The sequence below is a fragment of the Hypanus sabinus genome, chromosome 9, assembly GCF_030144855.1.
Source record: "Hypanus sabinus isolate sHypSab1 chromosome 9, sHypSab1.hap1, whole genome shotgun sequence".
NCBI classification, from domain to species: domain Eukaryota; kingdom Metazoa; phylum Chordata; class Chondrichthyes; order Myliobatiformes; family Dasyatidae; genus Hypanus; species Hypanus sabinus.
In genome coordinates this window covers 38,462,479-38,481,519 of record NC_082714.1, presented here as the reverse complement: position 1 = coordinate 38,481,519, position 19,041 = coordinate 38,462,479, and the positions used below count along the sequence as shown (strand labels likewise).

Here is a 19,041-nt window from a genome sequence, read left to right as displayed (position 1 = left end):
GGAAAGTTAAAGGGTTTAAAGGAATGTATCCTTGGATGTTAAACTCCCACTATAATCTTCTTTTAGCCATGACTCAATGATATCATAGCTGCTCTGACTTTGCTACAAGATCATCTCAATTTTTCCATATATTGTGTGCATTCAAATATAACATCATCAGTCCTGTATTCATCACCCTTTTTGATTTTCCCCCCATATATTTGTATACCAACTGCTCATCTTCAGCCATATCATTCAGGTTCCCAACCCCCAGGTCCTCCTCCCCAACAGCTCTAGCAAACCTGCCCACAACGATATTGGTCCCCCTTATGTTTAGGTGAAACCTATCCTTTTTGTACCAGTCATACCTTCCCCAGAAGGGATCCCAATGATTGAGAAAGTTGAAACCCTGCCCACTGCACCAGATCCTCAGCCACTCAATCATCTGTACTATCATCCTCTTTCTGCCCTGACTGCCAAGTGGCACTGTAAGTAAGTTTGTCTAGCATTATAGTACTGAAAGTGAATCTGTAGTCAATAAATAGGAATCTGATGTAAGTGCTTTTGTTATTCAAATACTCTGGAGATGAGTGTAAGTCCTGTGGAACTAATTTGGCGGTAGATGAATTTCAGTTGGTCAAGGTTGTTTGGGAGAATGGGATTAATGTGGGCATGACCAGCTTCTCATCACTTCATGATGATAGATTTCAGAGCTACAGGGTGATAGTCGTTGAGGCATGTTACCTTATTTTTCTTTGGCACTGGGATTGTAGTGGTCTCCTTTGAAACAGGTGGAAACCTGCTTGATCCATGCAGGATCTAAGGACATGGTGTGGACTCCATCTGGGTCAGACACTTTCCATGGGTTGACTGTCTGGAGGCTAACTCAACATCTACAATGGTTACTATGGGTACAGGTGCATTAGAGGCTTTTGGGACAAGTGGTATTGTTCATTTATCTCACCTTAATTTATCCTTTGCTGAGGGAAACAGCAAATTTTATAACCTAAAATTTACATAGTCATAAACTCTCCACCTTCCACTGATATTACAGGTTTCTGATATTACTATTTAAATGTGGAATGGGCAGAATTTATATGGTCTGTCCATGACAGCCTCCTCATGCAATATATAGAGGAACATACTCAGGAAGGAGCAATGCTGGTCCTCCTCCTAGGGAATGAGCTAGGCCAAGTAACTGAGTTGGCAGCTGGGGAATACAATTATATTAGTTTTAAAATAGTTATGAAAAAAAATAGAACAAGTCCAAAGGTTAAAATCTTGAATGGGAGTAGGGCCAACTTGGAGGGCATTAGGCAGGATTTAGCTGGGGGGTCAACTGATGACTATTTAAAGACGAAGAGACAGTTAGCAAGTGGGAGACTCTCTGTGCAATTGGATCCTTGATTTTCTCATTTGCAAACTCTAGTTAGTTCAGATTAACAACATTTTCACTATAACCACCAGCATAGGTGCACCACAAGGCTGTGTGCTTAGACCCTATTCTTCTCCCTTTATACTTATGACTATGAGGCTAAGCACAGCTCCACTGCCATATGTAACTTTGCTGATGATATCAAAAGTGGTGGCGAATCAGCATATAAGAAAATCTGGCTGAAGTGGTGCACAACAACAACCTCCTACTCAATGTCAGCAAGACCAAGGAGCTGATTACTGGACTTCAGGAGGAGAAAACTAGAGGTCCGTGAGCCGGTTCTCATCGAGGCATCAGAGGTGGAGAGGGTCAGTGATTTTAAATTCCTTGCATTATCATTTCCTGCGTACATTACAAAGAAAACACAACAGCGCTTCTACTACTTAGAAGTTTTCAAAGATTTGGCATATCATCTAAACTTTGATAAACTCATATAGATGTGCAGACAACAGATCAATACGTAGTGCTATTGGGGGGTCAGGGCCATTGACCTTAAAGAAGTAGATCCATATATTACAAAATTGCTCAGCATTATCATTTTTTGGGTCCATTCCAAAGTGTTGTTACAAAGAAAACAAAAACTCTACTTTCTTAGAAATTTGCCAAGCTCAGCAATCAATCAAACTTTCAAAGATCATCTAAAACCATGATAAACCTCTATAGATGTGCAGTGGGGAGCATTCTGACAGGTTGCATCATAACCTGACATGGAAAAGCCATGCCCTTCAATGGAAAAGCCTACAAAAAGTAGTGGATACAGCCCAATCCATCAAGGGTAAAGTTCTCCCCACTATTGAGCGCATCTATAAGCAGCGCTGTTGCAGGTAAGCAGCATCAGTCATCAAGGACCCTCACCATCCAGGCCATGCTTTCTTCTCACTCCTGCCATCAGGAAGGAGGTACAGAAGTCTTAAGTCCCGCATTACTAGGTTCTGGTTACTAGGTTATCCTTCAATCATCAGGCTCATGAATCGGAAGGGTTAACTTCACTCAACTTCAATCACCCCAGCACTTGAACTGTTCCCACATGGACTCACATTCAAGGACTCTTCAACTCATGCTCTTGATGTATATTGCTTATTTATTTATTATTGTTAATATTTTGTTTTTTTTCCTTCTTGTATTTGCACAGTTTGTTGTCTTTTGCACATTGGTTGTTCATCTGTCTTGTATGTGGTTTTTCATTGATTCTATTATTTTTCTTTGTATTTACTCTGAATGCCTGCAAGAAAATGAATCTGAGTTGTATATGGTGACATATATGTACTTTGATAATAAATTTACTTAGATCTTTTAACTTTGAAAAGGGTCATCTCAAGATTCCATGGCCAACATTTTCCTATTAGGGTGAAGGGTAGACATACCAAGTCCAGTGAATTCTGATGGGCTCTGATCAAGAAAATGAAGGAAGAGTACATCACTTTTAGTTAACTGGGTACAAATGAATCTGTTGATGAATATAAAAAGTTTAAGAGCAGGCTTAAGAGGAAGATCAAGAGAATATAAAATAGCATACAGATGGATTTGGTCAGCAGGGTGAAAGATAATTTGAACTGGAATCCAGGACGTAGCTTTTATTTATCATGTATATATTGAAACGTTTGATGAAATGCACTGTTTGCATTAACAACCAACACAACCTAGGGAGCAGCCTGTAAATGTCAACAACTTATCATGCCTATAATGTTTGGCAGAACACAGCAAAATAGAACACAACAGTAACAGAAGAACAAGTCCCTTTCCTCTCTCCCACCTACCCACACACACATGTGGGCAACACTTCAAATCCAAGACATGCATGCAGCCTGTGGGCTTCAGCCATTAGGGTTTGACTTCTGGATTTCTGATTGACCTTTGGGTTCCAATCATTGGGTGCTAATGACAGTATCTAAAACTCCAGGCTCCAACTCCAGGTGTGTTAATTGGCTGGTCCTTGTGCTTCCTGCTTGGTTGGACATCCAACCAGAGACACATCAGCTGGGACAGCCTGGCCAGAAATGTCTTTGCCCCATGTCCACATTGCTGGCCTTGAAGTGCGGAACAGAGGATTTAACTCCGGGTGTCCTTTGTCCACGTAAATGAACTTTGAATGTGGAGTGCGGAGCGAAGGCCTGACCTCTAATTCCTCCACATTTCTAAACTCTAATTTGAATGGTTTATTATTGTCACATAGACTGAGATACAATAAATAGCTTGTATAATGTTTATACAGATCAAATCATTACATGGTGGATTGGGGTAAGACAAGTTAAAACAATAATAATGCAGAATAAGGTGTTACATTTATCCTGAGAGATTCATCAGTTACATCAACAGTTAAAAGGTGACTAGGGAGAGAATAGGACCTCTTAAAGACCATCAGGACTGCTTGAGTGTGAAGGTGCAGGAGATGGCTAAGAGTTTTAATGTCTATTTCTTTGTCATAAATAATCCCTACTTATGTTTACAAAGGAGTATATTTTGGTTGTTGAAGAAATAAGGGTGACAATTCATGAAATTTTGGAACACATGCATATTACAAGGAAGGGGCTATTTGCAGTCTTGAAGCACATTAAGGTGGACAAATCCCCAGGGTCTGACTAAGTGCACCCCCAGACCTTATGGAAGGCCAGGGAAGAAATCTGCACAGACCCTTGTCGAGATATTTGCTTCATTGTTAGCCAGTGGTGAAGTTCCAGAAGACTGGAAGGTGGCTAGTGTTCCATTGTTCCAGGAGGGTAACAATGGCTGGAAAAGGAACTGCAGACCAGGGAGCCTGACTACAGTTGTTACTGGAGGGAATTTGGAGAGACACGATCTACTTGGATAATCAAGGCCTGATCAGGAATAGTTAGTACGATTTAATATGCAGAAGGTCATGTCTGACATAACCTTTGGAGTTTGTTTAAGAAGTAACTAAAGGGGTTAGATGAAGGTAGGGCAGTGGATTCTGTTTATATGTGTTTTCATTGAGGTCTTTGACAAAGTCCCTACATGGCAGATTGATTTTGAATTTGTGGAGCTGGCAAGGTGGATTCACAATTGGCTTGATGATAGGAAGCAGAGGGTGATTACTGAAGGTTGATTCTCCGACTGATGGCCTGTTTCTAGTGGGGTGACCCATGAGTCAGTGTCAGAACCTTTTATTCATTACTTGCATAAATGCTTTGGATGTTAATGCACGTAGAAAGATTAGCAAGTTTATGTTGTGTTGCAGTGACTTTGTCATTGATTGCTGGGGAGTAATAAGCAGTAAGACATTTCAGAACTGTTTTGCTCACTGTGGTTTCAAGTATTCAGGAGTTGCCTGAAACGGCCGGCAGTGAAAATGAAACAATTTCATGACTTCAACAAGTTAGGCTCTATGAAGAATTTGAAAGTATCAACAATCATCTTGAATGTTACAATGAAAATGAAGGTTTGAAGGATACATTTGTTAAAAGATTTGTTTGAAGGCAGTCCATTATCTGCACAGGTGTCTGCGCTGAATTTGTTAATTTACAATCAATCAAAGGAACCTGGCAATGCACACAGGATTAATTCCTCCATCAACAACTATAGGGATATAACACACAGTTTTATAGTACTGTAGTAGTTTTGGCATCATTCTATATTCTATTTCAATATATAATTTGTTACAGTTAAACAGTTATTTAGTTTTTTTTTAAATAACTTTTTAACCACTATTTCTTTGAAAATTCAGCTAACTGGGGCAGCTGCTTAATTGGGCCAAAATGTATCGGTCTCGAGGTGTCCCAATTAATTGGAATCCGCTGTTTAACTAAAATTACTGGGAAGTTAGAGGATTGTGAAGCTTTTACCGCCGGAAACTAACAGAATGAAACTAAAAAATGCTATAAGGAGAGAAAAAAATGAAATATGAAGAAGGTAAACTAGCCAAAAGTATAAAAGAGGATACCAAAGTAAACAGGGTTTCCTTTGAACTCCTTATATAAGAAAAGATGTGCTAGCCAGAGGGGTTTCATGAGAATGATTCCGGGAATTAAAGTGTTAATGGAAGAAGAGTGTTTGATGGCTGTGGACATGTACTGGTTAGAGTTTAAAAGAATGGTGGGGGGGGGGGGGGGAGGATCTAATTGAAACCTACTGAACATTTTAAGGCCTAAATAGAGTGGATATGGAGAGAATGTTTCCTATAGTATGTGAGTCTAGGATAGAGGGCACAATGTCAGAATAGAGGGACATTAATTTAGAATCGAGATAAGGAGGAATTTATTTAGCCGGAGGGCAGTGAATCTGTGGAATTCATTGCAATGGACAGATGTGAAGGCCAAGTCACTGGGCAAATTTAAAGTGGATGTTGATAAGGCATTGGTAAGGCCAAATTTGGAATATTGTGTGCAGTTCTGGTCACCGAATTATAGGAAAGTTATCAATAAATTAGAGAGAGTGCAGAGACGATTTACTAGGATGTTACCTGGGTTTCAGCAATTAAGTTACAGAGAAAGGTTGAACAAGTTAGGTCTCTATTCATTGGAGCGTAGAAGGTTGAGGGGGGATTTGATCGAGGTATTTAAAATTTTGAGAGGGATAGATAGAGTTGACGTGAACAGGCTGTTTCCATTGAGAGTAGGGGAGATTCAAACTAGAGGACATGATTTGAGAGTTAGGGGGCAGAAGTTTAAGGGAAACACGAGGGGGTATTTCTTTACTCAAAGAGTGATAGCTGTGTGGAATGAGCTTCCTGTAGAAGTAGTAGAGGCCAGTTCAGTTGTGTCATTTAAGGTAAAATTGGATAGGTATATGGACAGGAAAGGAGTGGAGGGTTATGGGCTGAGTGCGGGTAGGTGGGACTAAGTGAGATTAAGGGTTCGGCACGGACTAGGAGGGCCAAGATGGCCTGTTTCCGTGCTGTGATTGTTATATGGTTATAAGTTCTTGGTTATTTTGGGCATCAAAGGTTATGGGATGAAGGCAGGAGAATGGGGTTGAGAGGGATAATAATCAGCCATGATAGAATGGCGGAACAGAGTCAATAGGGTGAATGGCCCAATTCCGTTCCTATATCTTATGGTCATATGGATTTCATGGTCAGTAAACACAATACTGTCATGGGAAAACCTAGTTTGAAACGGGGTCCAGAATAGACCCTATGAACTGTGCTGCTATTAAGAGAGAGCGAGGGAGAAGTCCAGCACAGAGAGAGAGAGAGAGAGAGACAGACAGACAGACAGACAACCTGCTTGGAAGATTGATGTAATAGTTTCTCTACCAGTTTGTTTATCTTCCGCCGAGGTCACTTGCCTGCTTGCAAAAGTTCCTGCAGAAAGAGGAGGACAGAGCAGGTTGATGGACAGCTGGTATCCAGCATGTGGAGAAATAAAGCAGGTCTGCTGTTACACAGATGGAGACACACCATGAGACACACAATTCGGACACTGAACGAGCTTTGTTGCACCCACAGGAAGGTGGGGGTTTTGGAGGATCGATTCGAGGAAATCGATCGGTGGTTTACTGTGTGAAAAGGTGCGACCGGTGGGGAATTATTTGTGTGTCCATCCTAGCCTGGGTGATAATTCCACCATTGAAGAACGGTCGTACATAACTTGGTCATGGTCGGACCACAACAGGATTCCGGAAGACAACGGGAAGATCAACGGCATCACCTCTCCACCCACCTCCCTCTCCAATGTTACTCAATTAACTACATTGAACTGAACTGAACTGTCTTCATCACATCGTAAGACTGTACCCATTTACCCCTAGATTTGAAAGAGCCTAGTTTTGTTCCTATTTCCACACGTGTATATATATCATTGCTAACCTGTTTGATATATTTGCATTTATATTACTGTATTGCGTAGTTACTAATAAACACTATTAGTTCATAGCAATACCAAACTCCAAAGTGTTTTCCATTTCTGCTGGTTCTTTAACCCAGTCACGGGGTACATGACAATACTAACACATGGGTATATTTAAGTACCTTAAATGTGTGTACCTTTGTGTTTGTGAATATAAGTATCAGTATTAAAGAGCGGTATTTATTCTGCTGTTGGGGACTTCTCTAGAAATATCATTGTGACATAATTTTCTGTTATTATACATGAGTTCTCAGAATGTATCATTGTGCTTCTTCTTTGGTAGCCAAAATATGAGTTGCTGTTGTCTTGCCTTCTTGGTCAATATACCTTTAGGAGCTGAAGCCCCAGTAGAAATGCTGAGATTGAAATTTCACTCTGGCAAAGAACTCCCATGCTTCAGCAATGTCATTTTGTCATGTTAGTGGTCATAGTGACATGGGGAATGTTATTAAGTGATTTTAAGAGAAGGAAGGTAGTTCTGGCATTGCAATTGTCTTGTTCAGAACACATTCAGAAATTAGGTACTAATGCAAACCCTGTCAGCAGTCAATATCATTAAATAATGTATTTGTTCAGCAGTGGCTGCATCTGTTAAATTGTAAATAGCTTTACATGTCAATGTGATAGATGAGGATCAGGGCAAAAATACACTTAGGTTCTCAGTGGAAGGCACATTTTAAAATTTAATCATGTCTGCTAAAAATATGCAGTCTTGTGTGAATACATATTTTCTCATTGGGTTATAGTAAAAAAGGAGTTTACATTGAGAATTTGCTGTGTGGTCTAGTTTTCCAATATGAGCAATATTTGTTGCAGCTATTAATAGATATACATTATTTTATACCATAATTTTATATTAAATAACCCACAGTTTAGAGTAAACCATGTTCTACCTGCCTGTAAACACTTTTTCCATTAGATGAAATAAAATAATGCAGAGGATAAAAATAATGGATGCCATTAAATAAAGCTATCTAACCCATTGTATAAGTGGTGGATCTTTAGTAGAGGTAACTGTTCAAGTCCCGCTTCCTTGCTCCTTTCCTATAGCCTTGTAAATAGTTTTTCCTTCATGCTTTATCCAGTTCCTTTCGAAAGTTTTTTTTTCGTTTCTCTACAACATGCACAAAATGGTGGAGGAACTCAGCAGGTCAGGCAGCATCCACAGCAATGAACAAACAGTCGATGTCGGGCTGAGAACTTTTTCAGGACTTTATTCAAAGGTTCAAATGTTCAAAGGTCCAATTTAATGTCAGAGAAATGTATATAATATACATCCTGAAATGTTTTTTTTTCTGCAAGCATCCACAAAAACAGAGAAGTATCCCAAAGAATGAACAACAGATAAGCTTAAGAACCCCAAATTCCTCCCCCCAGCTCCCCTCCCTCCTGTGCGCAAGTGTCAGCGAGCACCAATCTTCCCTCCAAGACTCAAATAAATCTTATATGTTAAAATTCAACTGTTGGCCTCACAATCTACCTCAAAGGCTCTTGCATCTTATTGTCTACCAGCACTGCACTTTCTTTGTAACTGTAGCAGTAGGTTCTGCTCTCTTGTTATTGTTTGTCCTGGAATGTACTTACATTTTGAAATTATCAGTATAGCTGCAATGCAAATGTTTTTCACCATATTATATAATACATATGATAATAGTATTCCTATTGCAAATAATTAATAATTTTTACTGTACTTTTCTAGAAGATGCTTGTAGAATGGTAGATTTCTCCACTGCTTATCCTCAAGGAATGACATCTTAATTAATTTTAACTAGAACATTTATATGGAAACTGATGGGAATAAGTGCATCACCATTTTTACATTCCAATCCAATTGTATTCTCCATTGAGATCACCTGGGATTTCCTATATGGCATATTAGATCTAACCTACTCCAGTATGAAGGTCAAGCACTAAAAAAAGGATACATTTAAAACAAAATTCGGATTTAAAAAACAATCCAGTCATTGTGCATTCTAAGTACTTGACTAGTGTCTTGCAGCAAGATGGGAGATATCAATGTTTTCGTATAAGTGCCACAACATATCTCTCATAAAGGTAATTCCTTGCAGTGGATTGCTTAGTTAAAACAAATGTGGTTAGTGATTCAAAGACAATGTAATCACTACCTAACTATGGAGAAGTATTAATGATATTATAATTAGGAAGTTACCATAATGCTTAAGAGCATGTAATTTTATTATCATTGTAGAATTCAAGATAAATTTTGTTACTGTGCAATGAAAACAGAATATCAAATAAAAGATTAACAAAAATGATTATACATATATTGCTCCCATGCATTTTCTTTTAATTATCCTTAAAATAAGCTAAATTATCAGTGAATTCCCAATGCTCTTAGGTACTTACATGAGAATTGATGCCATGCAGATAAGAGGATTCCTAGATTAAATTGGACAATTGTTAGTGGGGAAAGTATTGTAAGTTAGGATTCTCAATGCCCCTATCAAAGAATGTTGGCTAATGAGAACAGTATCAGACTTGTTCATCTTAGGTGAATCAGCTGTCATTCTGAAGCCTTGCACATTTACTAACCTCTGTAAAAGGCATAATACCTGCTGATATCAACTGAAATTATCTGTAGCCAAAACTTCAACTCATTTGTATTATTTATTTTGTGGGAAAATAAATACAGATATACTCTAAGTCCATGTTAAACATTGTGGTAACAAAAAACATAGATCTCTGTAAAGCCTGCAGAATTGATTGTAAGACGGCAATAGCATGGTGAACTCTTCTATAAGTAAGGAAACTTCACTATAAGTTACAGCTTCTAAAAAAGGATTGTGTATACAAATACTTTCAGTAATTCACAGCAGACCTTGTGAATATGTGGATCCATAGATAGTAAATCAGCAGATAATGAGGAATTAGTATAATTATCAGAACCTCAAAATTTGCTCAAATGGAATGTAGACAATTAAAAGGGAATTTGTATTTTATAACTCTTTTCCAGATATAAATGCTCAAGCACGGAAACTGCAGAGAAACCGAGCAAAAGGCAAAGACTTAACCATGTCTGACTACAAATGTAAATTAACACCTCTTCGACGTAGTGTCAGTGAGACAAGTCTTGTTGACATTGGAAACCATGAGGAGGAGCAACAGAGGCTTTATTCAACACTACCTGGGCAGTCTGTAAAGAAGAACAGTCAATGCAAAAGTGGGAATCTTTGCAGCAGAACCAATAAAGAGAAGCAAGTAACAAGCATTCATGATGGTTACTCGTACCCCAGCTATGAAACCCCTCATCTTCTGCTTCTTCAGGGGTATAACCAACAGAGAGTAAGAGCAAGTTGAAACTTTCTGTGCAATATTACTTCAAAATATTTTAAAATTTTAACAGGAACAATAGCTTTATAAGTTAGAGTTTTTAAAAAAACACTCCAGATGCGGGAAATCCAAATGGCTGTAGACAGGTCATATTCTGCATGGAGGTCGGTGACCAGTGGTGTGCCTCAGGAATCTGTTCTGGGACCCTTACTCTTTGTGATTTTTATAAATAACCTGGATGAGGAAATGGAGGGATGGGTTGGTAAGTTTGCTGATGACACAAAGGTGTTGTGGATAGTGTAGAGAGCTGTCAGAGGTTACAGCAGGACATTGATAGGATGCAAAACTGGGCTGAGAAGTGGCATATGGAGTTCAACTCAGACAAGTGTGAAGTGGTAGGTCAAATATGATGGCAGAATATAAGTATTAATGGTAAGACTCGTGGCAGTGTGGAGGATCAGTGGGATCTCGGGGTCCGAGTCCATAGGACGCTCAAAGCAGCTGCACAGGTTGACTCTGTGGCATATGGTGTATTGGCCTTCATCAATCATGGAATTAAGTTTAGGAGCTGAGAGGTAATGTTGTAGCTATATAGGACCCTGGTCAGACCCCACTTGGAGTACTGTACTCAGTTCTGATCGCCTCACTACAGGAAGGACGTGGAAACCATAGAAAGGGTGCAGAGGAGATTTACAAGGATGTTGCCTGGATTGAGGAGCATGCCTTATGAAAACAGGTTGAGTGAACTTGGCCTTTTCTCCTTGGAGCAATGGAGGATGAGAGGTGACCTGATAGAGGTGTATAAGATAATGAGAGGCATCGATCATGTGGACAGTCAGAGTCTGTTTCCCAGGGCTGAAATGGCTGCCACAAAAGGGCACAGGTTTAAGGTTCTGGGGAGTAGGTACAAAGGAGATGTTAGGGGTAAGTTTTTTATGCAGAGAGTGGTGAGTGCGTGGAATGGGCTGTCAGCAACGGTGGTGGAGGCGGATATGATAGTGTCTTTTAAGAAACTTTTGGATAGGTACATGGAGTTTAGAAAAATAGAGGGCTATGGGTAACCCTAGTAATTTCTAAGGTAGAGACATGTTCGGCACAACTTTGTGGGCCGAAGGGCCTGTATTGTGCTGTAGGTTTTCTATGTTTCTAAAACAAAAGTTGAGAATGGTGGATATCCTTAGTATATCAGGCAGCATCAGTGCGGAAAAAGCAGTCAATGTTTAGGCTCAAGAATACTTTATCAGAACAGGAAAAGAGACTGTGTTTTAAGTTGTGGAAAGAATTGGGGCAATGACTATGATAGGGTGCAAACCAAAATGTTAAGATATTAAAATTCAGTAGTTGGAAATGCAGACACACTAAAATGCAGGCAGAGCCACACATGGTGGGAGGAACACACAACAAGGTGACTGTTGCAGAACACACCTGTTCAATCCTCAAAAGTGCCACCAAGCTTCAAGGCACATGTCTCCTTAAATGTCCATTACACACCCACTCAGATCAGAGCTCTGTCTTGTCTTCTGCATTGCTACAATTACATCCCGTTTAAACCTGAACAGTTCATCTTCTGACTAGACACAATTCAGCTCTTGGGATTTAGTACTGAATTTAATAATTTCATTAAACACATGTTTTTCAAAGATAATTTACAAGAGACTATTTCTAAAAGGAGTTGATCATTTTTATCTTTGGTTTGCACTCTATTGTACAAATGATCTTTGTTCTCAGCACCCCACCTCACACTGCAACTTGAAACCCATTTATCTTCTCACTTTAAAAACGCAAACACGAGGAAATCTGCAGATGCTGGAAATTCAAGCAACACACACAAAATGCTGGTGGAATGCAGCAGGCCAGGCAGCATCTATAGGAGGAAGCATTGTCAATGTTTTGTCCTGACAGTTTATTCCTGAAACTGGTGGTGTGGGACCGAAGGCTACAGTACCTCCAGACCAATAGTAGAAGCAAGAAGACTGCATGGCCTGGATAGTGGGAGTCCTTGATGATTGTTTCTTGTGGCAGTGGTCCACGTAAACGTGCTGAGAAGTGGGGAGGATTTTGCCTCTGTTGGATTGACCGGGCTGTATTCAGGTAGTCAAATCGGTGTAGACTAATAGGTTAGCAGTCCTGTCAGTCACATTTCCGTAACACTACTAATTATTTGCTCTTCTTTTTTGCAGCTTTCTTTATAAAGTTCTAATTGACTGTTTGCACACCCAAACGGATAGATAGATTGCAACTCTTCTCAGAGTACCTTTATCCGAAATACTACAATATTCCAAGAAAACGTTTCACCATTTGCCTTTAAGGGACTTGGAATTGCTGCAGTTAATGTTAGTTCATAATCCAGTAGTGCAATAAGGAGTAAAGATGCATCACTATTTCCTATGAAGTATAATTACATATTACTCTTTAGTTCATTCCACTTGCATTGAGGTTGTTATGGGCAATAGTACAATGATTCATTTCTTCGAAAGCCAAATTAAATACTCTATTCAGTGTCCTGAAGAAGAGATAGTCTGCCAAAATGCACACTTTTCTGCTTGATTATGAAAGGGTAAGCTGTATTTTAATTGCTATGTTTGAGAGCTGTTAAAATGGAAGCTGCAGTAATTAAGTGATTTTTTTTTCTGGACATGTAATTTTTTGGATTAGTGAATGAATTTTGTGGTTGGAAATGATGCAGCTTTAAATATTACCTGGGAATGAACTCTGAATGTAAATTGTTTTCTGGAAATTAGGGTTGTTACTTCTTGAACTTGGAATTAAATATCTTCATAATTATTTCTCTTTCCTGAGAGAATATATTGTAAAATCATTTCTCTAATATAGAACATTCCCAAATTTGGACACCAGAGAGTAGTTCTGGATACATTTCCCAGTGTTTAAAAGTTTTCTTGTGGTATATAATAAATTTAATTTTATTAAGAGGTAATTAGCATAATAAACACTATCCTGGCACAATCTATAGACAGATACGATAAGTAAAGTTCTGCAAAATTTGTTAATACTTACAAAAATTGATAATACCTAACTCGACTTTTAATGTACTTACATGGATTGCGTTGTTTTAATAGTATTAACAAATAACGTGCAAATATACCGACACAACTTCATATTAAATGTGACTGATTTGCGACCCTTAACTAACAATATTAATGTTATGAAATCCTCTCATCGCCCAAAAGTTTCGAGGGTTCTTCTCAATTGAGACTCTAACTTGTTAGGTCTGTTTTCATCCCTTCCATAATAAATGGAGAATAAAAAAGAAGTGATTAAAAGAATAATAATTAGCATCTGTGTGGTAATTTTGTGCTTCTTTTAGAATATCCCAAATGCTTTACAGCTAGTTAAGTATTTCTGAAGTGTGGGGGGTCACTGTTATAAGAAATGTGGCAGCCAATGTCCACACAGCAGGCCTCTCAAGGAGCAGTCCGATTAATGATCAGATAATCTGTTTTAAACATGCCTAATGGAGAATAGTTAATGGGCAGGGAACTATAGAAAACTACCTTGCTTTGGCTCATGAAATAATTCAGTATGGAAATAGAACTTTCAGCCCAAAACAAGTCCCTGCCAATCATCAAGTACCCATTTACACAAATCATACAATAATCCCATGTTATTTTCCCATATTTTTTCCAGCAATTTCCCAAAGATTCCACCACTCAGCCACACACTAGGGTCCATTTGATAAAATGATAAAAATAGGCTGTAGTCAATAAGATTTCCTCAAGGGAAATCTTGCTTGACAAATCAATTGGAATTCTTTGAAGAAATAATAAGCAGTATAAACATGTGGAGAATTGGTTGATGTTGTGTACTTGGATTTTCAGAAGGCCTTTGACAGGGTGCCAAACGTAAGGCTGTTTAGCAAGCTATGAGCTCATGATATTACAGGAAAGATTCTTGCATGGATAAAGCAATGGCTGATTGGCAGGAGGCAAAGGGTCGGACTAAAGGGTGCCTTTTCTGATTGGCTACTGCTGACTCATGGTATTCCACAGGAGTTTGTGTAGGGACTGATTCTTTTTATGCTATATGTCAATAATTTGGATGATGGAATTGATGACTATTACAAAGTTTGCAGACAACATGAGGATAGGTGGAGGGGCAGGTACTTTTGAGGAAGTAGGGAGGCTACAGAAAGTCTTAAGACAGATGAGAATGGTCAAAGAAATGGCAGATGGAATACAGTGTTGCGAAATGTATGGTCATGCACGTTGGTAGAAGAAATGAAAGGGTTGACTATTTTCTAAATGGAGAAAAAATACAAAAAGTGAGGTGCAAAGGGACTTGGGAGTCCTTGTGCAGGATTCTCTAAAGGTTAATTTGCAGGTTGAGTCTGTGGTGAGGAAGGCAAATGTGAAGTTAGCACTCATTTCTAGAGAACTAGAATATAAAAGTGATGATGTAATGTTGAGACTTTATAAAGCACTGGTGATGCCTCACTTGGAGAATGGTAAGCAGTTTTGGATCACTTATCTTAGAAAGGATGTGCTGAAACTGGAGAGGGTTCAAAGGAGGTTCAAGAAAATGATTCTAGGATTGGAATGGCTTATCATATGAAGAACGTTTGATGGCTCTGGGCCAGGGTTCACTGGAATTCAGAAGAGTGAGGGGTGAATTCATTAAACCTATCGAATGGTGAAAGGCCTTGATAGAGTGGATGTGGAGATGATGTTTCCAATGATAGGAGAGTCTAAGACCAGAGCACACAGCCTCAACATAGGAGCATCCTTTCAGAATGGAGGTGAGGAGGAATTTCTTTAGCCAGAGAGTGGTGAATCTGTGGAATTCTTTGTCACAGGCAGCTGTGGAGGCCAAGTCTTTCTGTTTATTTAAGGCAGAGGTTGACAGATACATGATTGGCCAGGGCATGAAGGGATACGAGGAGAAGGGTGGAGACTGGGGCTGAGAAGAAACTTTGATCGGCCATGATGAAATGGTGGAGCAGATTAGATGGGTCAAAAGGCCTGATTCTGCTCCTATGTCTTATTTACAATGATAATTAACCTTACAACTTGATACTTTTGGGATGTGGAAGGAAACCAGGGTCACTCAGAGCAAGCTCATATGGTCATAATGAGACCATGCAAACTCCACACTGATAGACTGGAGATCAGGATTGAACCAAGTGTCACTGGAACGGTGAGGCAACAACTCTACTGGGTACACCATTCTTTCTTGAAGTAGTGCCATAGAGTACAGGAGGTTTTGTTCTGATATCCCATCTGAAAGACATTTGAGGTATTTTCACAGTACTGCAGCAGAGTGCACTCTGGATTTGTTTGTGCATCAAACATTTTGACTCAAGTTGAGGAGTTGCCATTTGAATCAAAGATTTTAACCTATGTGTAATCACAAAAAATCAGCAAGATTATATTATTAAAACTCTTTACAATTCATTCAAAATTTTGATGCATTAACTACTTTTTAATTCCAAAAATATGGATTAAAGGAGAAATTATGTGGAGAATTATAATTACAGGCATAGTGATTACAGTCACAATTTACAGTACTTAAAGTCATTTACTTGATAAAATATTGATATTAAAGGAAGTCTTCACTCATCAATTCGATCTTTGTCCTTAAGATTATTAAGAATTATTGAATAAGATTATTGAATAGATAGAAAAATTTTTTGTCCCTTGTGGTCATTAAGAATATTTGACAGCAATTCCATTGATAAACTTGTCTGTCGCACCATAACCCGTCTTTTTGACTGTTCAGTGAGGATGTGAAATGTGTGAGCTCTGGATTTTGTTTTCACAGGATTGTTTGGTGTATCCCCTAGAGTGTGAGAAGCAAATAATAGGTCAAGAAACAGCTTCAGTAAAGCCCAACATCTGCTTATCATCACCTGACATCCTTTCTCTCCATTGTAAAATCAAAAGAATTAAACGGTCAAAAAAACAAAGTTGCCATGAAGAACAGATCATTGTGGAGTCATTCCCAAATGCCTTCACAGTAGTGAACTGCATACCGGTGGAAGGACCAGCAGAACTGAGGCATGGTGATCTGATTGGATTTGGACAACATTACATTTTTCTTTTCAAGGATCCTTCAGCTGCTAGAAAGTTGCCAGCTCAAACATTTTCCATGCTGAGGCATTTGCACTGCTTCTCCAGCCATAAGAGTAACCGGAAAATCACCATTTGCAAAATGTGTGGCTCCATTATTAAGAACTACTCAGCAAACATGCCAAAAAATGCCATCCCATCTACAAACAGAAACACTACTGTTCATAAAAGGAAGCTACAACTGGAATATGAACAGGCCTTTGAAGATGTGCTGATTGATAAAATCTTGACTCTCATTGAACCTGGTGGAGATGATCATAAGCTAACTCCAGCTTGCCTGCTTTGTCTATGTGTTCAGCACTCAGCCACAACCTTCGAGTCAGGTGATTTTATGAAGCTCCTTCTGAAGATTGTGAATAGGATGCAAGCGATAGTTTGGGTCAGTACTGAGCTAACTATTGCCTGAGTAATAATATTTTTGCTTTTATAAAATACTGTATGAGATTAATTATTTCAATCACAACTAGAATTTATATACTGTAATCATAATTTGGAATCATCACATACAGAGTTATTAACAAGACATTGATCAGACTACACTTGGAGTATTGTGAGCAGTTTTGGGTCCCTTATCAAAGAAAGGATGTGCTGGCATAGTAGAGGGTTCACAATAGCCTGTACGTGCTGCATTTCAGAAGGATGAGGGGGAATCTCATTGAAAACTACCATATTTTCAAAGGCCTATAAAGAGTGGAAGTGGAGAGCATGTTTCCTATAGTGGGAGAGTCTAGACCAGAGGGCACAGCCTCAGAATACAAAGACGTACGTTTTAAACAAAAATGAGGAGGATTTTCATTAGCCAGAGGATGGTGAAAATATGGAATTCATTGCCACAGATGACTCTGGAGGCCAAGTCGATGGGTATATTTAAAGCAGAGATTGATAGGTTTTTAATTAGTGTGTCAAAGGTTACAAGGAGAAGGCAGGAGAATAGAGTTAAGAGGGATAATAAATGTGCCTTAATACAATGGCAGAACAGACTCGATGGGTCGAATGGCCCAATTCTATTCCTATCCTGTATGGTCTCATGAGTGATCTAAAGTTGATCACAAAGTGATATTTAAAAGAGCATCTTAAAAGAAGAAAGAATGGCAAGAGATTCCAAGAACTTGGAAATTGCTTAGCTCTTTACAAGTGAATTGTTTGGAATTTATTTATTATCTCTCTTGAAGAACACTCATAATGCAAAAGAAGGGACCTGAGGAATGGTCTCAGATCAGAGCTATTAATGCTGCTTCCCCATTTACCATTGTTTTCTGATTTACTGAGTGTTTTCAGCACTGTTTATTTTAGCCTTCCAGACAAAGAAAATTGTAGAGGGGTGGTCACATTTATTAAACTATGTTAATACATTTCTCTATTTTAAGCTGCCCTCATATCAACCCACCAACAATTAAATTTCACTACCGTTCTCTTAGTATTTTATAAGCAGATCACAATGAATTAACTTGTTTTACTGTGTGGTCACTTCTATAGGGGGAATGTGGCAGAAACTTTCCTTACAGTAAGCTCTCACAGACAACAAATGTGATATTATGAACATAATAAGTTTTTGTTATTTCTGAGAGTGAATAACTGGAAGGGTATTAGACCTTCACACTGTTCCTTTTGAAATAAAGTTAAGGAATCTTTTACAGTTGACGGCACAATAATACAGTGGGTAGTGCTGCTGTCTCATGGCATGAAAGGGGAAATGGGCCACATGTTTAAAAAACTTGGTATATCAATATTGTGTCACTCTTCTATATATATTAAAATAATATCCAATAATGGGGTTAGTCAACTACCTGTAATTCTGCTTGCTGTTTTGATGCTTATTATGGAAGATATTCCTTCTATAGCTATAGGTGTAGCAAGTATCACAGGATAGCGATGCAACTAAAGATGATAAATAACTAAGTACTTAACGTGTGACATAATCAGATCAGCTTTATCTTATTTAATTGGTATAATTTTTTTACACAGGGGAAGACAAAAGAATTGGCAAAAAAACATACTGAACAGTAAGTTCCTTAAAACACTGGCTTGCACAATGATTCTAGTACTTTAACACTGAGTCTTTGTATACATCTTTTGTGAGGTGGCATTTTCTCATTGTTAATTTTTTTTGATAAAATTTGTAAAAACATTAAGTGAGGTAAATTTTATACAAATCAACAGTTAGGTTTATAAAAGGACGGAATCTGATACTCATCTTCACCCTGCTCTCATTTGCCCATTATTATTCCAGTGTTTTTCTGGTTCTCACCAATACCAAATGAACAATCTCTCAAAATTTCTTGGCCCAGTACACTACTGAAAAATTATTCTGGTTTAAGACAGTAATTATGTAATTTCTCATTTATTAAAATATTCCTCTCTGGTCCTTGTGGCTCATCGAGTGGCAACCTTTCTGTTTCTTTATCATTTTGTCTGTTTTTGCTTTGAGGCCAAGTTGCTAGCTTGACAC

General features: G+C 38.6%; 1 protein-coding gene across 2 annotated transcripts in view; it reads left to right on the top strand.

Moving 5' to 3' along the window:
• radil (Ras association and DIL domains) overlaps positions 1-19,041 on the top strand; it is a 110,078-nt gene that overhangs the window by 28,547 nt on the left and 62,490 nt on the right. For both annotated transcript variants that reach the window (XM_059979495.1, XM_059979494.1), the window contains 3 exons: positions 10,193-10,521; positions 16,285-16,971; positions 18,558-18,595. In XM_059979495.1, coding sequence (XP_059835478.1) covers positions 10,193-10,521; positions 16,285-16,971; positions 18,558-18,595 — 1,054 coding nt within the window. The remainder of the gene's footprint in view (positions 1-10,192; positions 10,522-16,284; positions 16,972-18,557; positions 18,596-19,041) is intronic.